The 17,460-nt window shown below is 37.8% G+C and overlaps 1 protein-coding gene across 4 annotated transcripts in view; it reads left to right on the plus strand.

Annotated features, from left to right (window-relative positions):
• Nucleotides 1–17,460, plus strand: part of Pdlim5 (PDZ and LIM domain 5) — a 174,369-nt gene that overhangs the window by 139,592 nt on the left and 17,317 nt on the right. For all 4 annotated transcript variants that reach the window (XM_052179129.1, XM_052179130.1, XM_052179132.1 and 1 more), the window contains one exon: nt 12,314–12,488. In XM_052179129.1, coding sequence (XP_052035089.1) covers nt 12,314–12,488 — 175 coding nt within the window. The remainder of the gene's footprint in view (nt 1–12,313; nt 12,489–17,460) is intronic.

The raw sequence follows: 17,460 nt of genomic DNA on the forward strand, positions 1-17,460 counted from the left end.
CATGTTCTACTATGTTCATAGCAGCCCTATTTGTAATTGCCAGATGCTGGAAAGAACCCAGGTATCCCTCAACAGAAGAGTGGATGCAAAAAATGTGGTATATCTACACAATGGAGTACTATTCAGCCATTAGAAACAATGAATTCATGAAATTCTTAGGCAAATGGATGGAGCTAGAGAATATCATACTAAGTGAGGTAACCCAGACTCAAAAGGTGAATCATGGTATGCACTCACTAATAAGTGGATATTAACCTTGAAAACTGGAATACCCAATACATAATCCACACATCAAATGAGGTACAAGAAGAAAGGAGGAGTGGCCCCTGGTTCTGGAAAGACTCAGTGAAACAGTATTCAGCAAAACCAGAACGGGGAAGTGGGAAGTGGTGGGTGGGAGGACAGGGGAAGAGAAGGGGGCTTGCGGGACTTTCGGGGAGTGGGGGGGCTAGAAAAGGGGAAATCATCTGAAATGTAAATAAATTATATCGAATAATAAAAAAAAAATTTAAAAAAAAAAAAAAAAAGAATATAAGTTGTGTATTGGAGATGCACAATACAAATAAGCTTATTTATATTGTATAATGTAAAAGTGTGATCAGTTGGGAATATTTTAGGGAATAGTACATTTCATGGGGTCAGAGGTAAAGGAAAATAACAAACCATAGTTTACAAAGAACTTAGCTGACCTCTTACGCTTTTGTTGAAGGACGACTCATCATCCCTACTTGAATACAGGTGCACCCTAGAAACGACCAAACCACATCACCTAACAGTAACATGGTAGATATTGTTCATTAACAGTAATCATTTCAATGGTATTTCAGCTTAATGAATGTCTTTATCAAGACTACACTTTGCCATTACAGTTAAATTGACTATTATCTTACTAACAAGTTAACAGGCTCTAAGAAAAGTAAAAGGAGCTATCCAGTTTATAGCACAGTGAACCATTACTTTGACCCTAGATAGCACGTTTTCCTGTGTCAAATGATGGCATTAGTGATTACATCAGGAGGATCAGATCTCACAGGGATGGAGGACCAGATCTCAAAGGGACGGCATAGAGAGGATTCTTGTTGAGGACAGAGACCATTAACTATGGACCTGAGAGCTGCTAAATCTGCTTTGGGTGACCTGTTGTTTGCATCTAAACTTTATGGTTTAAATTCAGATCATTTAGCTACGATTTAGTTAATTTACCATTTTATTGTGTGATGCCTGAGCATGCCTTTATTATGTGAGGTACAGCTCTGAAGTAAAATACAGCCTTTTTTTTTTTTTTTTTTTTTTTTTGCTTTATTATGAGCTGGGGAGAGATCTGATAAGTTATTTTTCTTTCCAAGAAAGACTCATTTATTTGTGAGATTTGATTAGATCCAAGACTGAATGATGTTCATCTCAGTTGTAAGTGGATATAAATTCTATCTTTATTTGAAGGCTAAAGTAGATAGGGGTGAGAAAGGAAATTACTGATACTACAACCACCCCCAAATTTCATTGTAGGCTTTGTGCTACGCTAATAAATCTAGGTAACTAGATTTGCTCAGCTTAGATGGATGGATTTATTGGTTCTATTTTTAAATTTTTGTATGAGTAAGTAAATTGCTACCAGTTGCATGTATTTCATCTCTTCTAATAATATTTTATTGCCATCTGGCCCCTGCATTTTTACATCATTAAATAGTTCACTCGATACAAAGTCCTGAGTAGAGCTGCCCACTGTCAGGCTTGGGGTGTGATGCAGAGTATATACTTGCAGTCTTCATATAACAAATCCATTCAGATTAAAAATCATGGTTCCTAGGGGAAAAATAGTGACACCCTTAAGTATCCACTTTCTTTTCTTGCAAATGTTTTCTTTGGGAGCTTTGTTTGGGTGTTGGGGTCTGTTCAGTGTTGTGGGGTGCATCTGTAGAAGCCCTCTGCTCTTCCACTTGTCATCTCATGCTGGCATACTCAACCTTCTTATAAGAGAAAGTACGTAGATCTGTTTGAAATGCTTTTCCTAAAGAGTTACTACTCTTATTTCACACATTTGGTTCAAATGTCTTTGGTCACACCTGGCCTACCTGCTCTCATGATTTTTTTAAAAAATAAATTTATTGATGTGTGGCCATGCTCATTTCTTTATCACCTGTGACTATTTTCAGGCTTCAGTGGCGTATTTAAACATTTGCTCTCCTAGTTGGGGTTTTATTGCTGCAAAGAGACATCATGACTATGGTAACTCTTAAGAAGGAAAACATTTCATTGGAGGTTACTTACAGTTCAGTGGTTTAGTCCATTATCATCAAGGCAAAAAGCATGGTGGCAGGCCGGCTTGATGGTGGAGAAGAGGCTGAAAGTTCTACATCTAGAGTAGTTGGCAGCAGGAAGAAAGAGCGAGCCACTGGCCCTGGCTTGAGCTTCTGAAACCTCTAAGCCCACCATAGTGACACCTACTCCAAAGAACCCACATCTCTTAAGAGTGCAACTCCCTAACCCCAGTAGGGGTCTATTTTCATTCAAATGACATTTCCAAAAGAAGCAAAAAGTCATACAAAGTCTGAAATAGTAATTTCATGGTTCCTTAAGGAAAACTCAAACTCTGTATTCAAACTGTATGTACAAGAAAGATGTCGTGCTTCCTTATTCTGCACACTAGATGCAAACTTTACTGGGGAGCTGGAAGCACCCTTTGTCGTTGTTTTAATCCTGTTTCACATGTGATTACTTTTTGTTTACCTGTATCCAAAAGATGTTCCAAGGCAGGTGCTTATCCCTGGGTATATCTTTCAAGTAGAGTTCTTGGTGTAAATAATGAGTCTAGTCTCCAAGGAGTGGTTTAATAATTGGATGCTTTGTTAATCAGATCAGGTCTCATGTTGAGTTTGGCCGCTGACATTTGAGGTATTTTGTGCACATTCTGTAATGTAGGTCCATTTTCTTTACACTACTTCATGTTCTTCACATTTGGTGGTGCTAAGTGTTTTCCAGATTGGGAAACTGAGCATAAATGATGGCATTTCTAATGCTGCAGCTTAGAAAATTTAGTATCATTTAACATGATAAAATCTTGCATTTTTCCTTTCTGTATCAGTTTTCTTTGTCAGCCTAATGGGGATTCTATTTATGTGGGTACTTTGAGTCCTATTTCTCTTCCTTCCTTTTCTCTGAGATTAGGCTGTTTGTTTTTCATAAGCTGGCAAACAAGTTATTTTTATTGCATCTTGAAAACTATAAAATAATTTATATACTTACATGTTTTTATGCAAATACACTCAAAATTACAATTATTTTCATAGTTATATAGTCCAGTCTGTTTCCAAACTCAGTAGGTAGCTAAAGTTAACCTTGAACTCATGACTCTCCTGCCTCAATATCTCAATAGTAGAACTGTAGGAGAGAACCACCACGCCTATCTAGAAATTTAATATCCATTTTTGTGTGGATGTATGTATGTATGTACATGTTTTTATGTGTAGAGGATGGAGGTTAATGTCACGTCTTCCACCACTGCTGTCAGTTTTATTTTTTAGACATATATTAGGGATCTCTAGAGGAACATAACTTATATAATGAATAGATGAAATATGGGATTTATCAGAATGGCTTACAGGCTGTGGTTCAGTAGTCTATCAATGGCTGTCTACGAACTGAAGGTTGAAAAATCCAGTAGTTGTTCAGCTCATAAGGCTAGATATCTCAGCTGGTCTTCAGTACAGTATATGCCATAATCCTACAAGAGTAGGCCCTAGTGCCCATAAAGGAGAGGACTTGTCAGCAAGAGCAAGGGCAAGCAAGCAAAGAGAAAGAGCTTCCTTCTTCCATGTCCATTAATTTTAATTTTAATATTTAAAGCTAAATCTGGGTGTGGCTCAGACTAAAGGTGGATCTTCCCACATCAAAAGATCTGGATTTTAAAAGTGAGTCTTCAGATTTCAAATGATTTAATGGAGAAAAAGATTCTCCACAAGTTTCCCCCAGCCTCTTGGGTTTTACTTAATTCCAGATGTAGTCACGTCTAGGTGATCCTCACAGTTTATCTAGACTGGAAGCTGGCAGGCCTTAAGGAGTCTCTTTACTTCCCCATGCCTGAGGTCTTACACGCTTGTCACCATGCCTGGCCTTCATGTGGGTACTGGGGATCCAAGCTCCAGTCCTCACGTTCGTATGGCGAGCATTTCACAACTGAGCTAGCGCCTCGGGCGGCAGATACGGCTAACAATCCTTTTCTGTATTCCTGAGGTTAAAAGTTACACCGCAGTGTTGCTTTTTAATGTAATGTTTGTTCGGGTAAGATATCTATGCAGTTGCAGGTGCCTGCCATCAATCCTGCTGCACCTCATGATGGAAGGAGACGACTGACCCCTGCCTATTGTACTCTGACCTTCTTCTGTGTGCTGTGGTACATGCATACAAACATGCAGACACATGCTAAGTAAGACTTTTACATTTTCAAAAATAAATATTTTGTTTGAGCCCTTTTTTGTTTCTTTTGCTTTTTCTTCTTTTTCATATTTTATGAATAATGCTGGCATCCCACAATGAAAGCATGAAATTTATTTCCCACTGTAGGGCACCCATAGGAACCATAATGAAATTATTCAGAAAACACTGAACATATTATGGTAATTGCTTACTTTAATTAATCATATCAAAATCTTGTGTGTTAACATCTTATGTTTTTTATCTGTTATGTAATTGCAACTATGACCCAAAGAAAATTTTTGTGTAAGGTTAATAGATAGAAAAAGGCAAGTCTGTGCACTGAATAATATTTGGTAACATGCAATATAAAAAAAATTTAAAAGAGAATGGTGCTTAACCCAAGTTCCTATATTCACTTTAATTAAGACTGTCTAGATCCAGTTTAATCTAAGTTCTTAACGTTGAAAGGATGGCTGCTAATGGAAGAGACTGTCCTGTGAGGTGGCAGTGAGATCTGATACTTAGCCTTAGATGCACCTGCTCCAGTTCTTCATGGCGTATATGCCAGCATTCCCCACAGCTTACATAAATGATAATAGTTTAATCTGTCCAATTTTGCTTTTAATCATTGAACTAAGCAAGTCCTTGATTCCACTTAATAAAAATTGCACAAACCTCAGAGTGCCCTCTGATCTTAGATCTTGGCTTAACTCTTTCCATTTTTGCTGCATATAATTTCACGCCTGGATTATGAAAAGTAGACTGTTGTTTGTGCTTTCAACATAAGGAGCTTGACAGAAAAATGCACAGACCCTGTCTTTCTCTTGGCCACCATCTGTTTAAGATGGTTGAGAAAGGGCAGAGAATAAAGCACTCGCTGTCCACAATGCTATGCGCGTGTGGCCATACCTCTACTCGACTTAGTGTGTGTAAATTTCTACCATACCTTTGAGAACATGCTCGGCTGTTGAGTTACAATTCAAAAGTGTCACTTTGATATTGTCCAGTTATTTATACAAGTCTAAGATTAGCTGCAGTGTTTCAAATAGGAATACCTTCACAATTCAAACAGTTGTTTTTCACATCATAAACTCAAATATGACTTCTGAAAGCTGAGCTGGAACAGTGGACATTTGTCTTCTATCTTTATGGTAGCATTCATATTCATTAACATTTTAAATATTAGCTCATTCTTCCAACAATGAAAGTAAAGGACTACATAATTTTTATAAGGAATCAGAATTTTTATGGTTATTTCAGGGTTAATTTCCATAATTTTCTTTGTTATTTATTTTTTCAAAAATACACAAACACAAACTCCTCTTGTTTTTCAAAACATAAGAAATTCAACCTTACATACATATGCTTTATTTGAACAATTTTGTACCTTTTAAAGATTAAAGAATAGACATGTTTAAAGCAAGAAGGTCTTAATATAATCTAAGATGTTAGAGGCACTAGGACAAGTTTGTTCTTTTTGAAATGATAGTTTTACAAACAAAAAGGAAAAAATAATGCTTTCATACATTTTCCTAAATTATCCAAGCACGTTCATGTTCTAGTTTGATCTCTGTTGCTGTGATAAAGCACTTTGACTGGAAACGGTCTGCAGAGGAAAGGGCATATTTGGCTACACTTGCCAACCACAGTGCACCATTGAGGGATGTTAGGGCAGGAACTAAAACAGAAATCATGGCAAAGGCTGCTTGCTTGCTCTCTTGCTTCCTCTCTGGATCATGCTCTGCCATTGTCTTTGTATAGCTCAGTCCCACCTGCCTAGGGATGGTGCCACCCACAGTGTGAGGTCATCAACCAAGAGCCCCTCACAGACATGCCATAGGTCACCTGGATCTAGGCAGTCCCTCAGCTGAGATGCCTTGAGATGATTCTAGGCACATTGACAACTGAGTCCAATTAGGACAGCTTCTAAGGAAATTAAAAATTAAAATAGCAAAAATTAAACATCTTGATTATGATCAGAGAGTATTTCCAGATTTCTCTCATGCTTGAGGATCACATCTGTCTTCATATCTTAGTGAATCAAAGCAGTCCCTGACAAAGAACATGGTATATAATTGGTTTATAACATGTGTTTGAATGAGTGAATACATGGAGAAAAAGTCTTCAGAATTGAATGTCATTTAGAGAGTCAGATTTTCTACTTACACCTTTTTTGGCTTCTCCTACATTTTCTCCTATTTGTCTTTAAAGTACTTAACACTGCCTGCTCTCTATCCAAGGAGCTCCTCCTTTTTCTGCTATCATTGAGTTATAGTTCAGTACTATAACTCAAATGTGAACATGCTGTGACTCTTAAATCATCCTCATAGCTTTAGATATTTGTTCTGAGTCCACATATTCATTATTCTTACTGTCCTGAAATGGAAAACAATAAAAGTTTTAACAGCTTCACCCATATGGTGACCAAGACCATGAATGTCCTCATCTATTGCATAGTCTTGCTTAGGAGTATGTCTTTACATTGGACTTTGTACAAACTTGTTATCCTAGTTGGCTTTCTAATTGCTGTGGTAGACACCATGACACTGCAACTCTGAAAGAAAAGAGTTTATTTCATCTTATAGCTTATCGTGAAGGGACGTTAGGGCAGGAACTCAAGATAGTAATCTGGTTACAGGAACTGAAGCAGCAGCCGTGGAGGAAAACAGTGTACTAGTTTACACTTGATGGCTTGCTCAGCTTGCTTTCTAATATAATCCAGAACCATTTACCCACGGGTGGTACTGCCTACAATGGCCTGGGCCTTTCCATATCAATTACTAATCAAGAAAATGTCCCCACAGATATGGCCGAGTACAGTCTGATGGTAGCAGTTCCTCACCTGTGACTTATCTTGCTGGCTATGTCTAGGATTGTGTCAAATTAACAAAAATTACCCAACATATTTGCTGAATGACAGAACAGCTATATAGATAAGCATGCTATCTTTTTATCTCCTACCACTTACTCCATGTGTTAGTCAGCTTTCTATTCAAGAAAAAATAACTGAGATAATCAATGTTAAAGGATTAGATGTTTATTTTCCTTAGTACTTTTAAGATTTTTAAAATAAATTAGTTATTTGACAACTTATACAAATGTACATGATATATACTGACCACTTTAAGACACCCTCTCCTTCTCCCTACTAAACGTCTTTCTGTACAAATCTCTTTTTCAAGATCACATCTGTTTGTCTTGTTTGTGACCTGCTGAGTTTAATCAGGGCTGTTCAAGTGACAATGGGTTTGGAGCTAGCCATTGTAGCTTGGTAGACTCAGCAGTAGATAGACAACTGGAGACAACAAGTCCTCCTCTCCTAGACACTAGCAAAAGCCATTAGTTCAGTGGTAAGTCCATTCATTGTCTAGTACATAAAATCTATGAGTATGCTGTATCTATGGTAAAGGAAAAATTCTGACACTCAAACTTGGCTTATTGATCGGAAATTGGTAGAACTTGAGTTGTAAACCACAAGAGTCCTATAAGCTCCTTTCACCTCCAAAGCTGACCGTTGATGGGACCTGTCTAGTGTTCTTCTGGTGCTGGGAACTACAGCTGTGAATTCATGATTGCAAATGGCTATGTGGAGTCTTGAGGCTGGCATTTCACAGCCTTTCGCTATATTCTCCAGCTCTTACATACTTCCACAAAGCCCATCCGCCTCACAGCCCATATCAAGAGATCATGTTGAGGTGTAAATTCCTACTAGGGCCCACCTTCTAAAGGGGTCTACCATCATCTCCTAGCACCTTGCATGGGGACACAAAGCCATGTCACTCGTACTTCTCAGAAACATTTTATATCTGAGCTGTATTGCACTGTAAACAAAATCAATTATTAGCTGGTCTGTAACATTTTTTAAACTTCATGAAGGCATAAATCATTCCTACTCATAGTGGTAAAGCCGAACTCATCCTCAGTGCTGAGAGTTCATAAAGCAGTGCTCAGCCTCATGTCCATAGGAGCCTCTCTGCTTTCCTGCCTATGAGTGTTTCCTCTGTTGAGTGGTAGCAATGACATTCTTGTAATGATGCACCAGTTCCCATCTTCTCTATTTGCTTTCATTTCTAAGCATAACAACAAATCCACAGATGTGTGGGTGGCTTTGAATGTGTGGTTTTGTAGATGTATGTGTGCTTTTGTGTGTGGGGGTGTGTGCATGTGAGCAAGAGCTCATGTGGCAAGAAATGGAGAGATATAAGAAGTAGCAGATTTGATATATCATCATGACAGATATTTTTAAAACCAGTATCTAAACTGTTGCTCATTCTGTGTATTTTACTTGATTAATTTAGCAATTTTTTATTTGCTGAGCAATCCAGTATACTGATAAAATTATTTAATTCCTGTTTAAATTATTTGGTGTTAATCTCTGTAAACACTAAATGTTGAAAAGCAAACAGAATGACAGAGTATGGATGTGTGGCATTATAACATTTGAAAAACTACAGTATTAGTTAATGAAAGGGACATTCTCACGGTTTATTGAATAATAGCTAACGGCTTTGAATTTCTAGAGAGCCTTGTGATGCTGAAATATGTTTATTACAAAAGAAATACATTTCAAACAAAGTTCCAGTCAGGTAGAGATCACCCACAAAAGAATCCAAGTTTAATGAAAATTGTTGAGGATTCGGGTTGAAGAAGAAATCCCAGGGCTACTTCCCACTGTACTGACTCATGACAGTTTTTTGTGGCTTAAATTTCCACATCATGAAATCTGGTGATTCCCTGTTCTTATGTGATGGACTAACTAGAAAGTAAAGGGAAAGAAAAACAGTGCTATCAATAAGTTGTCATCAAGATGGACAATTTTTACAGTATGTTCAATATATTTGAAGCATCTAGTCTCCATGGGTATTTTGTAGTAATGGTGCAGTAATTATCATGGAAAGAGCACTCACTTTATTCATTCACCCAGTGCCTCATTTTCTTACACCTCATCTTGCCAAGAGCTGTTGGGTGGTACATAGTTACTCATATGTCAGCTGCACCTGTACTAAAGAAGAATAAGATTCAGTCCAAACAACCTGTATCATGAGTAACCGTGTCTTGTGACTGCTCAGGGCCCAGTTGTTACCAGGGACCACATAGCTTTGTGTGCTGGCCAGTGTGCTAGCACACAGCAGCAAACAAGTGTGAGAATTTCCTTCACATCCATGTAAGACTAACAGGAAGCGGTAGCACTTAGAGCTTTCTTATTTGTATTTAAGATATGGCCACATGTTTTGTGATTAAAAATACTTTTCATATAAATAAGTTAGTACCTCATGCACCTTCTTGATGCCTGTGCCATATGGACTATGTCCTATTCTACAGTGACTGTGTAAGGATTTTTGTACTCATTTATTGCTTAGAAATGTCTGGATGACTCAATACTTTAGGGCTTATGCATAGATAATGTGATATGGTAGATAAAAGGGTTTCATTCTCTTTGAGGTTTGATTTCCAGATTTTTCAATTAGTAGCTTTTCCATTTGAAACCCTAACCCTAATCCACATTTAAGAAATGGCTTTCTGTGTAGTCTAAGGGCAGAGACAACAAAGTGACCGAACCTTCTTTTTCATGGTTGATTAAGTGCCTTTCACTTTCTAGTCTTAAGGTAGTTCTCCAGTGGCAAAAAGAGTACATATTTTGTACCCATTTTAAGAATTAATTGACTTGGAGAAGAAAAGATAATAGGAGTTTGATAAATAGTATATAAATTATCCGGGCAGGACGCTGTAGATGTTGAAAGAGAAAGCGAACACTTCTCCTGTAGTAGCCAGTGGAGACTTTGGAGAAGAAAGCAAAACTTGAATGATTCTTGCAGAATAGGGCAAGGGTAAGTAAGTAAGGAGCACTTACTGGACAGTTCATTGCCTGACGGTCACAGAGGTGAGGATGAGAAATTAGACAATTTTCTAAAGGGACCCTGACCAAAGTGTGTGTGTGTGTGTGTGTGTGTGTGCGCGCGCGCGCGCGCGCGCGAAATGGAGAAACGGGAGGAATCCCAGATTGTATCTGAGATAGTGATGAAACTTGTCCCAAAAGTCAAATGAGAGGAAAGGTATGATTTGGATAAAAAAGGAGGGGTTGACTTAGGAACTCTTGTTATGAAGTAGTTGCTGGAGTCTGAACATGAAGTATTAGGGACATGGAGGGCAGAGTGCCACCCACGTCTGCCTGCATGGGATAATTTAAAAAGTGAGGTTTTCGAGAAAATCTTTAGTGTGTCCAAGAAGAGACCTATTTACATGCATTAAATGTAAAGACTTCTGGATTGATACTTTCCAGTACTTCAGAAGCTAGCAAACCTGAGCATAGAAACTGAAGAGCTACGGTAGGATGGTGCTGTGAGAGTAAACCGAGTACCAAGGGAGAAGGTATGCCAAGTGGATGTGGCACCAATGTCCTTTCCCACTTGTTTAAGAGGATATGTGGAACCACGTCCCCAACCCGGTTCCCTAGTGTTGAAAGTTCCATTTCAGAGTGAACACCACCCACAGCATCACAGAAGGGCAGGCAGTCTGGGTCTGTAATTGCACATCCTTGCAGACATATTTTATTCTGAGAAGTATCCTGTAACTATCTTAATTAATTATATACTGTTCTAATCACACCTTTAATAGACATTGTCTGCTTGGGTGGATGTAGAAGACTGTATGTATCACATGCTACTGATTTGGGTTATATGTGTATGCTTTCATTTAAATTGTTCCCTTTAAACCATTTAAATGTGTCATATCGTTTCTATTCCATTAGACTTTAATTATTTGTGAGCTAGAGAAGTCCGCTGATGGTTTCAGACCCATTTATGTTGATTCACCAATGTACTGATTGATTTATTCATTCATTTCAGAGATTGTATTTGTTAGACCTTAGGACTGAGAGTTTTCTGTAACATGCTATGTGGAAGAAGAAAACACACAGAAGTATTAGTGGAATACTTAAGACATTCATGGAAAATTATGAGAGCATAGGAGACAAACATTTGATCTCTGATATGTGGAAGGAACCATGGTAGATGTGGGTCAGGTAGAAGGTCTGAAATAGTTCACAGAGGAGTTGAGTCTTTAACCGTACATGGTGGTTGCTGTGCATACAAAAGTAAGGGTAGGAAAATGGCGTTGCTGGGGCAAAAGCAGCCTGTGCCTAGTAGATCCTGTGTGCAGGAAAAAGTGAGGCCATGTGGTATTGCTATAGCACAAAGTGAAAGCCGAGAGGTGAAAAACAGAATTGACCAGGACGTGACTGGACAGACTCATGCACAGTACACATGGGCTGCATACACTGGTCAGAGCAGGGAGACTCCAGCATTTCCATCTTCAGTGCTCACTGGGAGAATGAATATAAGGGAGAGGAGACCTGGAAGGAAAACATTCAGGACCTCAATAGGAAGCATTGTGGAAATGGAGACAGGAAGGCAAATGTGTGGAAACCTGAACCTGTTCTTCCCAGAGCTGCTCAGGAAGGAGCAGGGATGGTGCTGGATAACTAGCTGACCTCCTGGTGTCTGATGATGTCATCTTCTTGGAGAACACAAATAGAGCAAGCGCTTTATCTTCAACACACTGACGTTTCCTACATGCCTGTGATATATTTGAGACTAAGTTTAATTAATTAAAGTGAGCAGAGACAACTGATGAAAGAGTTACATCACCTATGACGGTCACCTAAGCATATTTCCTTGTGAAAGTCAGAAAGGAGTGGATGACAACACCATTGTTGTTGCTCATGTTGAAGCTAATCCTTGGTTTATACTCTGTTCACTTGTTTAACTACCACCTAGGGTTTGGGTCATAATGTTGCCACAATGTCAGTGGGTAAGTCCGTAAGTTAACCAGTGCTTTTGTTATTAGGAAAGGTTCATATTTGCCTCGTTTTCATTCTGATTCTCTTGCATTTAACTTCTAGCACCTTTTACTGGGAGAGTTTCAAACAATGCGAGTTCCTCAGGTACAGGGGCACCTGTGAAGCCAGCTGTGGGGCCGCCCCAGCCGAGTGACCAAGACACGCTTGTGCAGAGAGCTGAGCACATTCCAGCGGGCAAGAGGACCCCCATGTGTGCCCACTGCAACCAGGTCATCAGGTCAGTCGGCTCTGTTAGAGGTTTCTTCAAAGTACTTCATACTAATGTTTATCTTTTTACTGTTCCATAACATGTAAAATTTTGTTAGTAAAAAAAATACTCTTGCTACAACTCCGTGTTAAAGGATTACCATATATAACCATACTATTTTGATGAAAAGTAACCCTGATCTCCCTGATATATCATCAGTTAATTCATTTCTTCTACATCTAGAAAAATAATTATTAATGTAGTAGTCCTTCAGAAATACTAAAATTTTGAGGCTTGAAAGGGACCCTGACATCATTTATCTCAATGTTATTATTTTATAAATTATACAAATGAGGATGTTCGTTTACTTGAAAAATAACTTGTAACATAAAAGAAAGAACTTTGAGCCCTGGAGAAAAGATTAGATTTTAAACACTCAAGCGGTACAAGTTGACTGTATCTGTTCTTAAGTTCCTTAAGTACTAGAATGCATCTTTCAAGCATTTTCTTCAAAATCTATTTTATTGTCTCTTAAATTCCCAGAAGGGAAAATGCCTAGAGAATTTTTAGGCATATTGTACTACAGCTTATTAAAGCTCAGCATCCTTACGAGTGGCTTTTAAATGTTATGAGGTGTGCATGTGAATGCTGGCTGCAGACATCTCACCAGAAAGACCTTTGTGAGTTGCCTTGTTGGCAGTAAAAGCAGTTGCTTGAAATTCTTATACTGTCTTCTTTTTAAACTGTTCTGTTATGAAACAGTTGAAACAATGGGGTATATAAAGGCAAGTAAGCTTAAGAGACTAACAGTTCCCTTTTTCTGTTACATTGGTTTTTATCTAGCATGAGATTTCTAGAGAATTATTAATATGGAAGGAGGGGTGAGCGAATGCTTTAAACACCATGTATAATAAATAAGTACTCCTTTTAACCTGTCAGTAATTGGATACCATGTCAAGAACAAGAGTACCCAACACAAGGTAAAAATAGGTTAGCATTTTTATTTTAAAGATAGTTCATTTGTGACCATTTAAAAATGTAGAAAAACATAATCCAAAAGGCCACGTTTATACACATCCAGCCACCCAAGTTACCCACTATTAGTTCTCTAGTTTATAATTCTCAGGGGGAATCAAGGGGACAAAGGGCTAATACAGGATTTCACTGTAGCCTAAAACTCATTATGTAGACTACACTGGCCTCAGACTCACTGTAATCCTTCTGCCTCAGACTCTGGAGAACTGGTATTCTACTTGTGAGCCACCTTGCCCAGCCTAGTTCACAATTTTAAAACAGTCACATGAAAAACAAATACTGTCTTACAGAAGTAGAATAGATTTTTAATCGTTATTTTTCTTATAAATTGTAATTATATCTTCTTTATAAGAATATGGCTGCCTAAACATTATTTGATCAATGACAACACCAATAGACTTGCTAACATGAAAGAGGGAAATTTTACAAGGCCCTACTCTAGACAAAGAATTATAGCCAACTAATCACTGCTGAAAGAGGGAGAATTAGTCCTAAGGGATGAGTCCCTAATTGATTATCAATACCAAGTGTTAATCCCTGAAATCATGTACATATAAGCAACACTAAACGGACTCAGCATGGTGTGTGTGTGTGTGTGTGTGTGTGTGTGTGTGTGTGTGTGAGAGAGAGAGAGAGAGAGAGAGAGAGAGAGACGCAAGAGGGAACAGGACATAGGAATTAGACTTAGGTAAGAGATGTGGGTAGATGATGTAATTGTGTTTTAATGAATTTCCTTGTAAAAAGAATTCTCCAGTAGCCATGTTGGTAGCAGTAGTGATTGCTAAGAGGAGGGCCAGAGCAATAGAAGTGTCCAAGTCTCGAGCAGTGTAAATAAGCAGGAGTAAGTGTACAGTGAACTGAGGCATGACTGAAAGCAGTCAATTGGCTTTGATTCATTAGTATCTATAGGCCTATACTTTACATAATTAATCTAATATAAAATCTTATGTAGTACTGTTTTATTCTAGCTAGTAAAACACTACCTTAATCACTGCTTATATTTGTTAAATCTTTTGATTTAATATCAATGAATAAACTTTAATAAATGATAATAAATAAACCCTGACTGGTAACATGGTTTCTGTAAGTTATCTTACCATGGTTACCCATACTGGTGCTGATACTGTATTCTAAATTATAATGTTCTTCCTGGGAACAGAATCCTTGCTTTGTGTGCTGTTATAAGCTGCTGCTTAGTAAGTTAGTCTGTTGCTAATTCATGTCTGATTATCAACTTTGGCACTCTTCTGTAATCACAACATTTAGTCGATTTTCCTTGAATATTGGAAGTTCAAAGAAGAAGTAATGTGCACCTTTTCTCCTTACCTTATTTCCAGATTTAATGGTAGACTGAGATGCTTCAATGTACAGACGTTCTGCTGTATGAAATAAATACGCCTTCAGCTAAGGAGAGGAATGGCTGTCATTAGCTGCCCCCTCTCTTGAATTTTATATTGTTCTGTATTATGCAGCTCTTGTTGTCGTTGATGCATTAAAGCTTCATTTACTGAGGAAGCTAGCAGGAATGGGGATTAGCTCATACCAAGATCCTGTAGCAATAGTTAGCATAGCACATTTGCCTGGTGCTCAAGTTCCACGGCAGCTTGCATGCCCTGCAGCCAGGGCCCTGGTCAAAGCAGGAATCCAGGTCTTGCCCTCCGTGACAGTATTACTTACCAAAGCAAGAAGGTGTTAGATCAAGTGACATTATCTGGGACACCTGTTTTTAAAATGAGCTGCAGTTGTGGCCATACTACTTTCAACAGAATATTACACCCTGGCAAACTGAGAAATGTAAAGTTGAGTTTATGTTGTTAGTTTTCCATTAGTTATTTTTCAGAGGAGTTGCTTATTTTCAGGAAATGTAAAAGATGTCATGTTAGCAGCTGAAGGAATTGTCTTTGTAGTGCATACTTGCCCATGCATTATTGGTGATTTCATTTTGTTACAATGTTTAAATTTTTCATGTTTATTTGAATTTTGAAGTTTATGGCTATTATCCCTAACGTATTTGAAGGCATTACTTTGACTAGTTACAAATGTATAAAATATTATATTTAGAAACGTTTTCTGAAGTTTTCAGTATTTCAGATAAAATATTTAGAATCCAACTTGGACCTACCATTTCACCATCTTTAATGCTTGTGACTGCATTTACCGTTTGAATACAAGTGTGGTAGATACACATACCGAAGGTGACTAGTGTAAGGCTGTTTCTTTGTGGAGCCACAGACATATGAAGGACCCAGCATCTTGAGGGTAACATTGTCTCTTTAAAATCATTTGCTATGTGTAGTACACAGGGTTAACTGAACTGTTGATGTTTATAGCATCTTAACATCCTTTTGAAAGAGGAAAGAATTTGCGATGCATGGATTTCTTCCTAAGTGGATGGTAGTCATGTTTCTGTCATTCCATATTTGCCTGCAACACAACAACAAATTCAGGCAATTCCTTGTTTATTCCACTGAGAAAAGAAATTTTTGTATCACTGAGATGTTTTGCTTGGTAATTTTCAAAAGGAGCGCTGTCCTGGGTTACCCCAAGGAGAAGCATGCAGAGTTTATTGCCTACTGTACCACCCTTGTCAATTTCTGAACTCTTTTCAACTCCTTTATTTATGGGTCTTTTTTTATTGTCCCTTCTGGTTCAGATTTTATTTGAAAATAAAAGGTTTCCTGGCTTAATGTATCAGCTGCAAAATTTTAAAAAAAACAACTGAAAATATTGGTCAAGATTTATAGGAAAAATATAAACCAAGATTTTACTGTTCACAATGAAGGGAAAAAATGAGAACAGAAGAATCTAACATCCATATTTGCAATACAATATCACCATTGAGATCCAGTTTGGATGACAAGTATTTAGTGGATTTTTAAATATTCCAGATGTTGTGCAAAGTATTTTACCCGAATGTTATCCCCACCCTGTGATTACATTTGCTATTGATACTATATATCGATATATAGATGCATCGATGCCATGTATCAGTGCATAGATGAAGAAAAACCTTGTCAGAATTGTTTAGATTGTAAATACTACCTGAGTTTAGTCCAATCCATCTAACTCCATTTGTTTTATATCTGTAACAACCACTGTGTAGGAGAATGCTTATAATTATTAAAGTGACAAAAGGAAGCATAGAACTGTAAAAGGAAAATCAAAGGAAGCTAAGCAACTTAATAAAGCCAGCTGTTTGCTAATATGATTGCTATTGCCTGAAAGCATTATTGGGATTACTCTACAGCATCTTCAGAGTAACTCCATCAAACGCATTCCTGGGAAGAATTTAGCTGAGGAAAATGGCTCTTAGATTCATAGGGACAGACTCGCAAAGCTGGTGGCATGGGAGTGCCAGGACTAGAATCCATATCTGTTTGGTTTTGCACTACATCTATTAATTAAGTGACTAAATGTTTACTTAAGCACAGTTTTCTTTTTCTGAAAACATAAGAGTAAATAGCTCTTATGGTCAGGTAAGAAAAGACCAAAAGTGAAAATGACCAAAGTTAGCAGTGTAGACCTGAATCATTTGAGTCAGTATATTTCTCAGTTTCTTTTGTACAGCATTCTGAGTTTTCTAACTTATTACACATGTATGTTGTAAATAGATAAATATACAATTATATATCTTTATTGAGTCAGGAGAAAAATAGCTTAAGCAAATGAGGCTTACTCTAATATTTTTGTTCATACATTGAAATGTACAGATAAATAAGATGGGAGTAGATAACATATAGGTTGAACAGTGGAATGTTTTTAGCCACTCCTCTAAAGCAACTTTATGGAATCTACATGCATTTCTAAATTCTAAAGTAATAACCCTTTTCACAGTTGTTAAGACCTCGTGTGATCAGTCAGCAAATCACTTCTCAATCTGTGCAGTCACTGTTCCTACTGCAATTTAACCTGACCTCACCTGGGGTGACAGTTAAGTTCTAAGTGATCTTTCAGCATGTCCTTGCTC

Source organism: Apodemus sylvaticus, chromosome 4, assembly GCF_947179515.1.
Source record: "Apodemus sylvaticus chromosome 4, mApoSyl1.1, whole genome shotgun sequence".
NCBI lineage: Eukaryota > Metazoa > Chordata > Mammalia > Rodentia > Muridae > Apodemus > Apodemus sylvaticus.